This window comes from Nomascus leucogenys, chromosome 10 (genome assembly GCF_006542625.1).
Source record: "Nomascus leucogenys isolate Asia chromosome 10, Asia_NLE_v1, whole genome shotgun sequence".
Taxonomy (NCBI): domain Eukaryota; kingdom Metazoa; phylum Chordata; class Mammalia; order Primates; family Hylobatidae; genus Nomascus; species Nomascus leucogenys.
In genome coordinates this window covers 53,560,208-53,576,873 of record NC_044390.1, presented here as the reverse complement: position 1 = coordinate 53,576,873, position 16,666 = coordinate 53,560,208, and the positions used below count along the sequence as shown (strand labels likewise).

General features: G+C 53.2%; 1 protein-coding gene across 7 annotated transcripts in view; it reads right to left on the bottom strand.

Moving 5' to 3' along the window:
- Positions 1–316: 316 nt before the first annotated feature.
- The window catches only part of UNC13A (unc-13 homolog A), a 90,720-nt gene continuing 74,370 nt past the window's right edge, over positions 317–16,666 (bottom strand). For 5 of the 7 annotated variants that reach the window (XM_030820459.1, XM_030820464.1, XM_030820460.1 and 2 more), the window contains 4 exons: positions 15,400–15,456; positions 10,727–10,819; positions 8,882–9,041; positions 317–5,364 (listed from right to left, as the gene is read on the bottom strand). In XM_030820459.1, the coding sequence (XP_030676319.1) occupies positions 5,064–5,364; positions 8,882–9,041; positions 10,727–10,819; positions 15,400–15,456 (611 nt within the window). In that variant the 3' untranslated portion in view covers positions 317–5,063. The remainder of the gene's footprint in view (positions 5,365–8,881; positions 9,042–10,726; positions 10,820–15,399; positions 15,457–16,666) is intronic. The other 2 variants (XM_030820463.1, XM_030820465.1) reach the window with 1 other exon arrangement.

Sequence of the window (16,666 nt, the reverse complement as noted above, 5' to 3'; positions counted from 1 at the left end):
GGGCAACAGAGACTTCATCTCAGAAACAAAAACAAACAAAAAAAAAGAGCAATGGTTGCAAATGTCCTGGGTTCAAATCCCAGCTCCGTCTCTTCCTGGCAATGTGATCCGAGCAAGATCTTGTCTCTCTGTACTTCAGTTTCCTTCTCTGTAAAATGGGGATGACTCCAGTTGTGGATGAGCCGCGTTCATGGGCAAGCAGTGTGTTCTACTACTGAGTCTGCACCTACCTAGCAGGTGCTAATCCTACATGAGGTTTTTTCTTTTTTTTTGCTGCTAAAGGAATGTAAGGAGGAGGCAACCACGTGTCCGATGCTGTGTGTGGTTTTTCTTTTTTTAATGCCTGCTGTTAATAAAATATTTTTACAGAGACCAAAAAGTCAGAATAGTGCAAAACATCTCAACACCATGCATTCATGACCACTTCTCGTTTGTGTTAAACATTTGTTCCAAGTCACATATTTACAGAGAAATGAAGGCGTCTGTGCAGACACCGGACCGACGGGGTGGAATCAAAACAAAACAAAAAACAAACAACGTTTTGATTTCACATCTGCAATCACATGCTAAGAGAAGTTGTCTGGAGGGGAAGCCTCCCCGGACTGCTTGGCCGGTTTGCGGGGGTCTGAGGGAGCACGAGACAGGGGTGGACAGGGGTCAAGTCCCCCTGGCTGTGTGGTTGGGGATGATCAGGGGACCCTCCGCCTGTGACCTGTGTCTCCAGAGAGCCACTATGGCTGGACGGGGGTAAGGGGTGGGGTGTTACTTGACACAGTCAACTTGATTTTTCTCTAAAACAATAAAAGGCAAAGAGAAAAGCAACGTGTCAGCAAAGACAACTTTGGTCCTCAACGATTCTTAGGAAAGGATTCTGGGGAGCAGATGGGGTTGTGATCCGGGACCAAGGCCCTCCCCCAACTTCCCCAGGGTGGCAGAGTACCGGGAGGCCCCAGGTTGTCCCCATCTGCAAAATCGACAGCACATGGGGTAGGGATGGGGGACAGAAAGGCTCTGAGATCCCAGCCGAGAGAGGTCCCAAGGATTTCTAGTTGGGTGTTTAGTTTTTTGCATCTCTGATGGGGGCACGGTGAGGTCTCAGGCTCTGGGGCCTGAGAGAGGAATTGGGGGCGTGGACAGGCACCTCCTCATTTTATGCAAATCACTCGAGGACAGACTGGTGACAGTGAACAGATCCTTCTTTCTTCGGGACACCCTCTTTACTTCCCCCGACACCCCCTGCCCTGGTATCTGCATTTATCTTTCTCTGTATATTTCCACCTCTATGTATGTCTCTCTCCATCTCTCTTCGTCCTCATCGAGGTGTGATCTCACCCTCTGTCTCTGTGTTTTCTACTCTTTCTCTATTCCTCTTGGTCAGGGGACTTTGACTCTGAGGCATCCCTCAATGTCACCCCTTTAACCCCTGCCCTGCCACAGGCCAACCCTCTTGTGCTGTTTCCGATTCATGGAAATCTGGGGCCAGCTCCTTGCATAAAGCGAGGTCCAGGGTTCAGAACCCTGGAGGTGTCATCCAAGGCTGGGCTCTGCGTCCACTTGCTGGGTGGCGTTGGGGAAAGCCCTGCTCCTCTCTGGGCTTTGTTCCACCAATACAGGAACTTCCTGATTTCAAAAGGCTTTCAGCCCCCTGGACTCCTTGTCTTTTCTCTGTCCGTGTCTCAGCCGTGTCCACTCTCTGTCCCATGCGTCAGGCTCAGACACCTCCTATGTGCCTGGGTCCGTGTGGAAGGGGAAGGTTGGTACAGACAGACATGGACAGACATGCATGCGGATGTGTATTCTCGCACTGACCCTGCCCCAACACATAATTCCACTAGGTGTAGACTCCCTGCCACCCACTTGTGCCCAGCCTGTGCTAGGTTAAGTTGGGGGTCCTGAGAGGCCTCAGACCCCAGTCTGGGACAGAGCTGGACAGAGAAACCCCCAGTCCCATGGCATCAGGCTGGACTGGAGGAGAGACGGTGGCTGGGAAAGTCTTGAGGGGAAGGAAGGAGGGTTTTCTCCAAGAGGGGTTTTCGTGATGGGTTTTGAAGGATGAATAGGAGTTCTCTAGGGGGAAAGAAAAGAGGGTGGAAATTGCAAAAACAGTTCTAGCCTGGGAGTCAGGAAAACTCATTCAACAAATATTCCCTGAAGCTTGTTTCCTTCACATGCCTGGGCCATTGCTGGGGAACCCTAAACACACACACACACACACACACACACACACACACACACGGAGGTCTTGACCAGAAAGACTCCTAAGGAATCTTTTGGGAAATATCTTGGCTCTCTCAGGCAGCTCAACTTCCCCATTTCTTTCCAGCCATCCAAAAATCTTCCAGATCACCCTCACCCCAGGTCACAGATCACTTCCCCTTTGGGCTGTACGGGTTACAACCCTGAATCATCCATCCACCTGACCCCCACCCTCAGCCATGTCATGGTCCGAAATTCACATTTGCTCCTCAGTCCATATAACAGTCACATAAGCTTATCCCTGGCTACAACTTCCCAATCTTGTATGAGAATTTGCATTTTAACCTTTGGTTCAGAACCTCCAGCTACCTGCACCTGTCTGAATTTAAGGGACACGCAACACCTTCAAGCAAATTAGAAAGTGGCGCCACTCCTGCCAGACACTTGGGCCATTCACATGTCGGGAAACCAACGTCATAAACATACAACACTCAATATCTAGGATTTGCACGTGGCCTTCTTAGCGATGCCAAACCCTTGGGCAGTGTGCAACTAGGACAACTGTACTCAGCAGCCCTGGAGCTCATCTAAGGGCAGGATTTTTTTGTTTGTTTGTTTGTTTGGGTAGAGGGGAGAGAATGGACTATTGTTCTGTTGCCCAGGCTGGAGCGCAGTGTGTGATCTCGACTCACTGCAACCTCTGCCTCCAGGGTTCAAGCAATTCTCCTGCCTCAGTCTCCTGAGTAGCTGGGACTACAGGCGCGCACCACCGCACCTGGCTCATTTTTGTATTTTTAGCAGAGATGGGGTTTCGCCATGTTGGCCAGGCTGGTCTCAAACTCCTGACCTTAAGTGATCTGCCAGCCTCGGCCTCCCAAAATGCTGGGATTATAGCCGTGTCCACAGCTATAGGTGTCTTTTCAATACAGCCTTCAGAATCTTTCCAAGAATCCATTTCAGTGTCCTCAAAGCACCTCCACCTCTCCTCACTGGTTTTGGTCTTCACAAAACAGATTTTGCAGGCTGGAATCCAGTCTCTCCCCAGCTTAAACAGCTCGTGGAGCTCCCCAGCTGTCTTAGAATAAAAGTGAAACTCCTCAAGACTGCGTATGAGGCCCTGCCTGGTCTGATGCTTCTGCAGACCTCCCCAACCCCAAGGCTCCTCACGATCCCCCTTGCTGGCTCAGCTCCAGCCGTGCCACCTTTCTCGTTATTTCAACAGTTCTCCTCTCCTGGCCTTCGCACGTACTGTTCCCCAGGCCTGGAACTCTTTTCTCTCTAGTAAGTGGTTCCCTCTCATTCTTCACCTCGGAAAGCCTCCCCATCTGATGTTCTATCCTCCAGGAACCCAGCTACTCATCTCACCCTGTTTTCATTTCTCCCTAGCACAGCAAAATCTTGTCCTTCCCAATCCAGCAGAAAAAGGCGTGCCATACACACATGTGGAAAAGCAGATCTCAGAGCAAACACAGTCCACGCTGAACATTCCCCTAAGGTCCTATGTGCACGAGGTAACTCCAGCCAGGTCACTGTAACTTTGCTCATTGGAGAAAGAGCTTCCGGCAGGCAAGTGGGCCATCTGAGGTATTCTGTGGCTTGGGTGTTTGAATCAATGAATAGGATCTTGGAGACTAAGCTCTCACTGTGTCACTGTGTTTGTGTTTCTCTGTCTCTTCTCTCTCCTCTCTCTCTCTCATTCTCTTTCTCCCCCCTAGAGTTTCTGGTCTTCTTCTGTTCTTTCCTATTTGAAAAATTCTGGAAAAGGAAGAAGGGGTGGAGAAACCTGGGACCAGGGGATCCCAAATTCTCTCTTTTGTTGTGGGAGGCCCTCATGGCATCCCCCATGGAGTCCCAGGAGAAAGGGCTGAGGGCAGAGGTCTTGCTTGGCAGCCGGAGAAGGAAAGGCGAAGTAGGGGTCTTGGCCTGGAACTCCCACCCCTTGGAGGAGGCCCCCGAGGGGGAATTAGCAGCAATAGGGAGCTGTGTCAGGTCATCCCGATCTCAGCCCACCCTTCCACGGGGCACACAGGCCTAAGGGAGGGGAATAAAGGGTACGGCACCTGGAACCTCGGCCAAGTCTCAAGCAGCTCTTTAAGCCTCAGTTTTGCCATCTGTCAAATGGGTGTGTTGAACTCTATGATATGAGGACTGGGTTTGTTGGGGGAGAGGGAGAGGCAAACTCCCAAAGGGAAGTAGGGGCAGCGTGGGTTCCCCAGAGCCGTCCCCTCGGCCCCCAGGGTTTGGGCGCCCAAGGGCGCATGTGCTTTTGAAATCCCATCCTCCCCCCTCCCCCCATTTATTTTTTGCACAAACATCTAAAGGGACTCCGGTATTCCGGGTCCCTCCAACCAGCATCCTGGTCCCTCCAGTCCCCAGGCCACCTAGAGGGGCGCTCCAGAGAGCCCTACTCCTTGCCCAGGGCCCCCCCACGAGGGAGCTGAGATTTCCATACTTGGCAATTGGTCTGGGGTCCCAGGGGTCTGGGTCCCGTCTTATGGCTTTTCCAGGGGACAGGAGGTGGTGCCTCCCGGTACCAGAGCCCCGGGATGTGGCCTCCTCCATAGGGACGAGGTTTCCCCCATCCCAGCTCAAAATGCCCCCTAGATGCTGGGGGCGTGGCCTCAAGTTGGGGATGTGGCTTCTTCCTTCGTCGCGCCCTTGGGCGTGGCCTCCAGAGAGGGCGGGGCATCCTCCATTCCTAATTCCCCAAAAGGGAAAGCTGAGTCAAGGGCGTAGGCGCAGCCCACCCTCGGCAGGGAGCCCCCCGAGCCCAGCTCCCGGGGAGGTCCCACCAAGGCGCAAGCCCCGTCCCTCCCGGCCCAGCGCCCTCCGCGCAGGCGCAGTGCCGCTCGGCCGACCGCCCCGCGCTAAGGCGCAGGCGCGGCACCGCCCTCCTCGGCGGAACGCGTGTCCGACTTGAGCTTCACGAACTCCTTGGCCACCTCGTCGTTGCTGCGCTGCGAGAGGATTCGCAGCACCGTGAGACCCGTGTCGTCCATGTGGATGCGGCGGCCGAGCGGCAGCCAGCAGGCGGCGCTCCCGCGCTGGGCCAGCTCGCGCAGCTGCAGCACGGCCAGCCCCACCGTGCGGTCCTCGCGCGCGAAGCAGTAGTCCTTGACGCACACCTGCAGCTCGTAGCACTCGGGGCCCGCGTCGGCGCTCAGCGTGCTGCGGGGGGCGGGGCGGAACGTGAGACAGGCCACACCCACTGTGATGCCCCGCCCGCCGCCCCGCCCCACCACGTTTGCGGGCCACGCCCACACCGGGGAACCCATACCTGTCACCTCCCCCACTACGCTAGCCCCGCCCCTGCCCCGTTACTTGACCTGCAACCCTGTGCTTGGCCGCGCCCACAGCAGCTGACCCCGAGCTGGGCCACGCCTACGTCTGTTTGTCGCATTTTTCCACCCACCGAAAAATGACCGTATCCTTTTACATCCAGCTCCCGCCCCTCTAAATAACCCTTTCCTCAGACACCGCCCCACAAGGCCATGCTCCCACCCTGAGATACCCGCGCCTGTGCCCTCTGCCGGCTGAACTGCTGCCCGCACGGCCCTGCCCCTAATCTTCCACCCAGAAGCTCTTTAACCAGGCTCTCCTCTAGACCCACGACGTGGCCCTTTCCCCAGCCCCCCACACCCCCAGCCCACCCCTCTTACTTCCAAGATCAGACATGAGACTGCCCTGGTGCCTCACCATGGGTGACACCGCCTCCCGCATGCCCCTCACCTGTGCTCCTTCCCCTAAGCAGTCCCAGTGACCTGCCCTGACGCCAGCTGGATAAGAGCCCCTCCTGCAGGGCCACGCCTAGCTGCTCCCGCTTGTCCGCCTCCCAGGTTGCACCTCTATCCCTGAAGTACTCCGGCCCACCCTGGCTGACATCTGACCTCCCACTAGACCATGCTTCTCCTGAGTATCCCCTAAAGGGGCCAATCGCCCCAAAACCTTCTGACCAAGAGCCCTGTGCTGACGCGACATGGAACTGGCTTCAATCTTGTCCCATAAGAGCTCCCAGCCCCCCTAGATGATACCAGCTAAACAGCTCTGATTTACCCTTACCCCTGTGCATTTTCATTTATTTTTATTTATTTTTATTTTTTGAGTGGGCATCTCCCTCTGTCACCCAGGCTGGAGTGCAGTGGCACAATCTTGGCTCACTGCAACCTCTGCCTCCCGGGTTCAAACGATTCTTCTGCCTCAGCCTCCCTAGTAGCTGGGATTACAGGCATGCACCACCACACCGGGCTGATTTTTTGCATTTTTAGTAGAGATGGGGGGGTCTCACCATGTTGGACAGGCTGGTTTCGAACTCCTAACCTCAGGTGATCCACTGCCTTGGCCTCCCAAAGTGTTGGGATTACAAGCGTCAGCCACCGCGCCTGGCCCATAGTTTTTTGTTTTTTTGAAGACAGGGTCTCGCTATGTCGGTCACCCAGGCTGGAGTGCAGTGGCACAATCATAGTTCACTGCAGCCTTAAACTCCTGAGCTCAAGCGATCTTCCTGCCCCAGCCTCCCAGGTAGCTAGGACTACTTTCTTCTGCACTTCTGTCCCCTAAGAACATCCAACAACATTGCCCTGCCCCAGTGCTCTGTGAGGCTGACACTCGACCCAAGGATCTACCCTGGATGACCCCAACTCTACCCCTGCTAACCACCACCATCCATCTACCCCTGTGAAGAGACTTTTTTTTTTTTTGAGACAGAGTCTTGCTCTGTTGCCCAGGCTGGAGTGCCGTGGCACAGTCATGGCTCACTGCAACCTGTGCCTCCTGGGTTCAAGCGATTCTCGTACCCCTCACCCTCTGGAGTAGCTGGGATTATAAGCGCCTGCCACCACACCCAGCTAATTTCTGTATTTTTTATTTTTTTGAGTCTCGCTCTGCAGCCCAGGCTGGAGTGCAGTAGCGCCATCTTGGGTCATTGCAGCCTCCACCTCCTGGATTCAAGCGATTCTCCTGTCTCAGCCTCCCGAGTAGCTGGAATTACAGGCGCCCGCCACAACACCCAGCTAATATTTTTTATATATATTATATTATATATTATATATTATGTACTATATATTATATAATATATAATATATACTTTTATATATAATATATAATATATAATTTTATTTATAATATATAATACAAATATATTTATATTATATATATTTATATATAATATAAATAAATATATATTTATATATAATACAACATAAATAAATATATATTTATATGATATATTTATATATTTATATATAAAATATATAATAAAATCTAAATATATATTTTACATATAATATATAATATATATTTCTTTTAGATGGAGTCTTGCTCTGTCACCCAGGCTGGAGTGCAGTAGCGCGATCTCGGCTCACTGCAAGCTCTGCATCCCGGGTTCACGCCATTCTCCCGCCTCAGCCTCCCGAGTAGCTGGGACTACAGGCGCCCGCCACAACCCCTGGCTAGGTTTTGTATTTTTAATAGGGACGGGGTTTCACTGTGTTAGCCAGGATGGTCTTGATCTCCTGACCTCGTGATCTGCCCGCCTCAGCCTCCCAAAGTGCTGGGATTACAGGTGTGAGCCACTGCACCGGCCATGTTTTATATTTTTAATAGAGATGGAGTTTCACCATGTTGGCCAGGCTGGTCTCGAACTCCTGGCCTCAAGTGATCTGCCCACCTTGGCCTCCCAAAGTGTTGAGCTTACAGGTGTGAGCCACCATGCTTGGCCAGAGCAGACATTTTTTTTTTTTTTTTTTTTTGAGATGGAGTTTCGCTTTTGTTGCCCAGGCTGGAGTGCAATGGCTTGATCTTGGCTCACTGCACCCTCCGCCTCCTGGATTCAAGCGATTCTTCTGCCTCGGCATCCCAAGTAGCTGGGATCACAGGCGTGCGCCACCACACCTGACTAATTTTTTTTTTTTTTTGTATTTTTAGTAGAGATGGGGTTTCACCGTGTTGTCAGGCTGGTCTTGAACTCCTGACCTCAGGTGATCTGTCTGCCTTGGCCTCCCAGAGTGCTGGGATGACAGGTGTGAGCCACCACACCTGGCCAGAGCAGACATTTTTATGCTGTCCACATCACCAGCATCCTCTAGACCCTATCCTGATACCTGCAGCCTAGGCCCACTCCCAACTCCAAGAACCTCCACCCCATGTGACACCCACCCCCATGCCTGGGATCCATCCACATTCTACTCCTGTCCCCAGAGCCGACTCCTCCAGATGGGCTGCCCCAATGGTCCTGACAAGGCTCAGTGTCGACTCCAGTAGTCCCCACCCCCATGCGACCTCAGTCCTGTCCCCAGGTCCCTCAGCCCCCCACTCATAAGCCTCATCACTGCCACCCTCATTCCTTCACCAGAGTCTCCAGCCCCAGCTATGGCCCTGCCCACCATGCACTTCCTGCCCAGACTTTCCCTCCACTCCGCAAGTCTTCATCATGAAGTTACCCCACTCTACTCATTGCCTCCCCTGGGATCTGCCGGCCCCCAAAGGTGACCTCCATCCTCGTGTCCCCTCCCTGATGTCATTCCTGCACTACTAAGGGGTCTCCCTTTCCAGCACCCCCACCTAGAATGTGGTCCCTCCCATTCCCGGGCCCAGATTCCAGATCCCTCCTGCCTAGCTGGCTTTGGGGTTCACCTGGCGGATGCCCCCTCCCTTGCCCCCATGCTCTTCAAAAGCATCCCAAACTCACAACTGGAAGCTCTCATTGTACTTGGGAGCCCAGCTATTGTTCTTGGATTTGGTCGCAAACTTGCGTTTCTTGTCGCTGAGCTGGGGCCCAATGATGTTGACCTCAATGAACGGCCGGAAGATGCCAGAAGTCTGCCACTTGAGGTCATTGGCAGCCACCACTGTTGGGGGAAGTAGAGGGTAAGACAGGTCAGGTTCTCCCAGTTGGAAAAAGTAGATGTTTGTGGCTCTCAAAACCTGCCCAAGGCTGGGCACAGTGGCTCACGCTTGTAATCCCAGCGCTTCGGGAGGCCAAGGCGGGTGGATCACCTGAGTCCAGGAGTGGATCACCTGAGTCCAGGAGTTTGAGACCAGCCTGGGCAACATGGTGAAACTCTGTCTCTACGAAAAATACAAAAATTCGCTGGGCGTTGTGGCACGCGCCTGTGGTCCCACATACTTGGGGGGCTAAAGCAGGAGGATTGCTTGAGCCTGGGAGGCGGCAGTTGCAGTGAGCTGAGATTGTGCCACTGCACTCCAGCCTGTGTGACAAAGCAAGATCCTGTCTAAAAAAAAATAAAAAATAAAAACACCCCCCCGCCTGCTGCCAAAAACCCTGTATATATCTGAAATAAAGATTACATTTCCCAGCATTCCCATGAAGCTAAGTGTGGTCATATGACTATATTTTGGCCAATGAGATGAGAGAAAAAAATCACGTGTACTACTTCTCCACTGTGGCTTAAAAGGCAGGAAGTGAACCCTAAACTTTCTCCTTCCTCTAGCCGCAGTCTGCAATGCTTGTGGGGGCTGAGCTCTTTGTGACCCTATAGTGGAGAAAAAACATTTGAGTCCAGGTGTGGTGGCTCATGTCTGCAATCCCAGCACTTTTGGAGGCCCAGGTGGGAGGATTGCTTGAGGCCAGGAGTTTTGAGACCAGCCTGGATACCATAGTGAGACCCCATCTCTGCAAAAATATAATTTAAAAAGTAGCCAGGTGTGATGCTGCATGCCTGCAATCCCAGCGACTCTGGAAGCTGAGTCAGGAGGCTTGCTAGAGCCCAGGAGTTTGAGGCTGCAGTGTGCTATGATTGCACCACAGTGCTCCAACCTGGGCAACAGAGTGAGACTCTGGCCTCTAAAACAAACAAACAACAACAACACATTAGGGATGAAAATGCAACAAAAGATGGCAGCAGCACAGATCACCAACACTGCGAAGCCTCCATATCAGCTCGAGGCTGGTTGCTACTTAAACTGTTACCCCAGAGAAAAACCAATTCTATCATTTTTGTTTGTTTACATGGAGTCTCACTCTGTCCCCCAGGCTGGAGTGCAGTGGCGCAATCTCAGCTCACTGCAAACTCCACCTCCCAGGTTCAAGCGATCCTCCCACCTCAGCCTCCTGAGTAGCTGGGATTACAAACGCACACCACCGCACCCAGCTAATTTTTGAAATTTTAGTAGAAACAGGATTTCACCATTTTGGCCAGGCTGGTCTCGAACTCCTGGCCTGAAGTGATCCGCCAGCTTCGGCCTCCCAAAGTGCTGGGATTACAGGCGTGAGCCACCGCACCTGGCCTAATTCTGTCTTATTTAAGCCATGTCAAAAACAGCCCAATCTGTGTTCTAGTCAAAAAAAGCCAAGAAAAGGAAAGCAGGGCTGAGAGATGGAGAAAGTGGGATTCAGTCTTATAAAACTGTTTACTCTGCTGGATCCAGCCATGCCTGAAGGTGGTGACCTCTGGACGTTTCCGTTTCATGGACCATTAAACAACAACAACAAAAAAAGGGTGTTGCTTAAGCCAGTTTGAGTTTGGTTTCTGTTTTAGAACCTAGCAAGTCCCTCCCACCTCAGACCACTCACCTTTCACTGTGACCTTGTGTTCCCCAGTTCCTGGATGAGTGAACAGCTCAACGTGGACAGAGACTTCACCCACAGGGTCTTCTACACCCAAGCCTGGGCAGGGCAGGGGAGGATGGTCAGCGTGAGCTCTGTTCTTTCCCACCCACCAGGAGGGAACTTGACGGCCTCCCACCCACCCGTGCTGGCGGCACCAGGTCATCAGCCCTGATAGGGAGGCACTGATGGGGGGCCAGGAGGGGAGGTGCTCTTGGGAAGCCAAGAATCCTGGGTTCTGGCCTTTTATTGCCTTGCTGTGTGATCTTGGGTAGATTGCTTAACCTCTCTGAGCCTAATGCAATTCTTCTCTGTTTTTTCTTATTCCATTGACTGCCATGTTGTCAAAATTCAGTCTTCATGTTACATTACATCTTGGCAGCGTCTGTCACACTGGCCTCCTGTGGCCGTTTGTCCTCTTGGCTGCAACAATGTCACCAACTCCAGATTCTCATCCTACATAGTTGTCACTCCTTCCAACCCCCTTTGTCATTTTCTCCTCTGTGGGTCCTCAAACTGACCCTGCACCTCAATCTTTGACTCTCTTCTTTGTCTTCACTTCCTCCCTAGGTGCCCATAAACTGGAAAATCCTGCCAGCTCTACCTTCAAAATACATCCAGAAGCAGAGCCATGTCTTTTACCTGTATCCTACACCTGCCCCCAGCATCCCATGCCTGGACTATTGCAGTAGCCTCCTTACTGGTCTCCCTCCTTCCACTCTTTCATCTACTCTCAATATACTAGCCAGAAAAATCCTATTAAGTCAGATCATGTCGGCAGGGCGCGGTGGCTCACAGCTGTAATCTCAGCATTTTGGGAGGGTGAGGCAAACTCACTTGAGCCCAGGAGTTTGAGACTAGCCTGGGCAACATGGCAAAACCCCATCTCTACAATAAATACAAAAATTAGTGGCCATGGTGGTGCGTCCTTGTAGCCACAGCTACTCTGGTGGCTGAGGTGGGAGGAACACTTGAGCTCAGAAGGGTCCAGGCTGCAGTGAGACGAGATCACATCACTGCACTTCAACCTGGGTGACAGAGCAAGACCCTGTCTCAGAAAATTAAAAAATAAATAAATAAAATTTAAAAGTCAGATCATGTCCCTCCTCTGCTCAAAACTCTTCCATGGGTCGGGCAGTGGTGGCTCATGCCTGTAACCCCAGTACTTTGGGAGGCTCATGCTTGTAATCCCAGCATTTTGGGAGGCTGAGGTGGGCAGATAACTTGAGGTCAAGAGTTCGAGCCCAGCCTGGCCAACATGGCGAAACCCTGTCTCTACTAAAAATACAAAAATTAGCCGGGCGTGGTAGTGCACACCTGTAATCCCAGCTACTTGGGAAGCTGAGACAGGAGAATCACTTGAACCTGGGAGGCAGAGGTTGCAGTGAGCCGAGATTGCACCACTGCACTCCAGCCTGGGCGACAGAGAGAGAACCAGACTCAAAAAAAAAAAAAAAAAAAAAAAAAGAAAGAAAGAAAGAAAAGAAAATTAGCCAGGCGTGGTGATGCCTGCACCTGTAGTCCCAGCCATCTGGGAGGCTGAGGCAGGAGGATCGCTTAATCCCAGCTGGTTGAGGCCGCAGTGAGCTATGATCCTGCCACTGCACTTCAGCCTGGGTGATAGAGCAAGACTGTCTCAAAAAACAAAACAAAACAAAGCAAAACCAAACTCTTCCATGGCTCCCACCTCACTCTGAAATAATCAAAGTGGTTTTTGTGACCTGCAACACCCCTTCCAATAGTGGCCATTTCCGATAGGTTACTATTACCTCTCCCCACTCACCCCATTCTTGCCCTTGTTAACTCTGACCCAGCCCCACAGGTCACCTCATTGCATCACCTGGCCCAGAATCCTCATCCCTCCTGATGTGACAGCTCATAGGGTCATCTTTTATTTTCCTTACCCCTATTTCCCTTCTAGTGCAGAATATTAAGTTTCTTTTCTTCTTTTTCTTTTTTTTTGAGATGGAGTCTTGCTCTGTCACCCAGGCTGGAGTGCAATGGCGCAATCTCGGCTCACTGCAACCTCCGCCTCCCAGGTTCAAGCAATTCTCCTGCCTCAGGCTCCTGAGTAGCGGGGACTACAGGCACACGCCACCACGCCCGGCTAATTTTTGTAGTTTTAATAGAGGTGGGGTTTCACCATGTTGGCCAGGATGGTCTCGATCTCTTGACCTGGTGATCTGCCTGCCTCGGCCTCCCAAAGTGCTGGGATTACAGGCGTGAGCCACCACACCCGGCCTTCTTTTTTGTTTTTGAGATGGAGTCTTGCTCTGTCACCAGGCTGGAGTGTAGTGGCACAATCTCGGCTCACTGCAACCTCCGCCTTCCAGGTTAAAGCGATTCTCCTGCCTCAGCCTCCTGAGTAGCTGGGATTACAGGCATCCACCAACACGCCTGGCTAATTTTTGTGTTTTTAGTAGAGATGGGGTTTCACCATGTTGGCCAGGCTGGTCTCAAACTCCTGACTTCAAGTGATCCGCCCAACTTGGCCTCCCAAAGTGCTGGGATGAGCCACCACGCCCGGCCTCAACCCCTAATTTTTCCATTCTGGCATCAAAAAGTTCCCTTGTCTGCTTGATTCATGGTGTGGTGTGCTTCTGTTTGGGGCCACCACACGTGTCCTCCATGGTGCCAATGGGGATCATTGATGGGGCAGCTTAAAAGAATCTCTCCCAGTCCCGCCTTCTGTGACTCGAAAGGGCATCCTGTGGACCTGTGGGGCCTGTGGACCTGTGACCGCCAGCACCTCCACCAGCCCCTCCCCACCCCCGACCAGGCAGCTCCCCACTCCTGGACCACCCCATGCACGGGGAGAAGAAGGGGAAAGTCAGAGGTGAGGGTGGGAGGTTGGGTCAGTCAAAGGCTGATTGGGTTACCTCACGCTGGACAGGAAGTGACTGACGGTTGGGGAGCACAGGGGCCTGGAGACTCCCATCACCCCAGTACTGGGGTATGTGGCCCCGGTCTTTGCTGCCCACCCCAGGCCACCTTCCTTGTTGCCTCAGGCTCCCATTCCACCCCCGCCCCCCCCACCAGTCACATGCTCAGCCGCCCCGCCCTCCCCCAGGCTGATGCTTCATAGCAAGCTCAATCCGGGCCAGACTGGGGTGCCAGGGGTGCCAGGGGGAATTGGACAGTAGTGGGTCAGGTGAGGGGTCAGACCAAGGCCAAAGCTAGTAAGAAGAGGGGAGGGAGGCAGTGCTGGGTGCCCCCATCCCGTGCTTTGCTGGCTCCGCGGGGAAGGGTCTTTCCTGGGCCTCTCAGTGCTTCTTCCAACCCCACTCCCCACTCCCCAAGTCCTTGGACCCCTGCAGGGGAAGGTTCCTCGGACAAGTGGTTGAATCTCCTTTGGCTCTCAGCATCTCATCTGTGGAATGATGTACCCCTCGTGGGGCAGTTAAAGAAATCTGTTTCAGATTCCCCAAGAAGGCTAGGCATGGAGGCTCACGCCTGTAATCCCAGCACTTTGGGAGGCCGAGGTGGGAGGATCATTTGAGGCCAGGAGTTCGAGACCAGCCTGGGCAACATAGCCCAGGAGGTGGAGGCTGCAGTGAGCTGAGATTTTGCCACTGCACTCCAGCCTGGGTGACAGCACCTGCCTCAAATTAAAAACAAAATGGCCAGGTGCTAGGATTACACCTGTCATCCTAGCACTTTGGAAGGCTGAGGCCAAGGTGAGTGGACCACTTGAGACCAGGAGTTCAAGACCAGCCTGGCCAACATGGCAAAACCCCATCTCTACTAAAAATACGAAAATTAGCCAGGCGTGGTGGTGTGGGCCTGTAATCCCAGCTACTCAGGAGGCTGAGGCACAAGAATCACTTGAAACCAGGAGGCGGACGGAGGTTGCAGTGAGGGGAGATTTCGCCACTGCATTCCAGCCTGGGCGACAGAGTGAGACTCTGCCTCAAACAACAACAACAAAACCAAACACAGATTCTTCAAGAAATGCCTGGCACAAGGTCCTGCTCAGCCTTAGAGCCTGATAAGTGTTCACTGAGATCAGCCTAGGCAACAAAGTGAGGCCCCCTCTCTACAAAAAAATTAAAAATTAGCTAGCCATGGTGACGTGTGCCTGTAGTCCCAGCTCCTCGGGAGGCTGGGGCAGGAGGATCACTTGAGCACAGGAGGGAGGCTGCAGTGAGCAGTGATCGCACCACTGCATTCCAGCCTAGGTGACAGAAGGACACCTTGTCTCTAAATCATAATAATATCAATAACAATAATCCTATGAAGTAGGGTCCTTGACTGTCCCCATTTTACAGATGAGAAAACTGAGGCTCAGGGAGACAGATTCTTGCCCAAGGTGCCTACTCGTGGAGTGGCTGGGCTGGAATCAGAGCCCAGCTCTTAATCTGATAGGTGCCTGTCCCGGGGTCCCAGGATCTGGCTTAAAAAATGTGTCATCTCAGGAGAAATGGATTCTGGGATTCCCACTGGAATCGCTTCTTCCCCATGTAGAACCAGCAAATCGTCCTTCCCCCTCACCGGCCTGGGCCCTCCAAGCCGCTCAGGCCTGGGCGGCGGCCCTGCAGGCCCTTGAGGCAGAAGGATGATCCTTTTACTAGCCGGGGCCAGGAGGGGCGCAGGCACCGGGCACCAGGCGCGGGCGGCGGGCGGGCGGCGGAGGCACGTACCCTTCTCAGGATAAATGTCTTCACTAAGGGTAAACCTAGTACCTTTTCCACCATGGACTAATTGGGGGGGTGGAAGGGGGAGAGAGGTGGGAAGCATGGGGAGCGGGGAGAGACGAGCCAGTGAGAGGTGAGGATGGAGGAGTGTGTGTGGAGGGGGCAGGGGAGGCGCGGAGAGGGGACAGCGAGTGAGAGGGAGGAAAAACAAGAGAGAGAGAAACGTCAGCTGCAGACAGACGGAGAGACAGACAGACAGCCTCCTGCTCCAGGGACACCAGGGACACTAAAAGCAGCCAGGACTGGAAGGGAAGCTGAGCTCAGAGACCCAGAGCCCACGGAGGGCCCTGGGCTGGCTGGATCGGGGGAGAAGGGGGCCGTTGGAGGCCACAAGGCTTTGCTCCCCTCGCCCCAGGATGGGTGTCGATGGCGATTCTCCCTCCCCCTCCTGAGGTCAAGCCGCCAAACTTCTTCCCCTTGTCGGGACCAATTTTGAAAAGGGGGATCCCCAGGGAATCCTGCCCTCCATCCAGCCCCAGCTGCTGTGTGTGTGCGCTCAGAGAGGGACAGGAGACCGAAGCAAAAGACAGAGAGAAAGAGAGAGTTTGAGAAATGGGAACTCCCTCTCCGTCCACCCTCCCCCACCAAGTCGAGGTTCCTCCCGCGCTCAGAGCTGTCAATCATTCCTTGGCCCCATGACATCACATAGGTCCCTCCTCAGGGGAGTTCAACCACTCTCTGGGACCATGACGTCAAAGGTCCCACCCATGGACCTGCCAATCATTCCTCGACCCCTTGACATCAGAGGTCCTGCCCGTCCTGAGCTGTCAATCACTTCTGAAGTCTCCCAGAGCTGTCAACCATTCCCTGGACCCATGACTGTCCAGGTCCCTCAGGAGCTGACAATCATTCATTGGCCCTGGGACACCATAGATTTTCCCAGGAGATGACAATCACCTTGTGACCCTAGGACGTCACAGGTTCCACACCTAAGAGTCATCAGTCCTGCCCTGGTCCTTGATGTCAAAGACATTCCATCCCAGAGCTGTTAATCATTGTCTGGCCCCAGGACATCACAGATTTTCCCAGGAGTTGACAATCACCTCCCGGCCTGTGACGTCAGAGGCCCCGCCCCCATGAACCTTTGATCACTCATTGGTCCCTGGACTTGGTGCAGAGATGTCAATTCCGCCCCATCCATGACGTCACAGGGGAGTGAGCCAATGGCAGCCGCTCAGGCTTGGGGAGGGGCTGTCTCCGCAGAGCGGGAAAG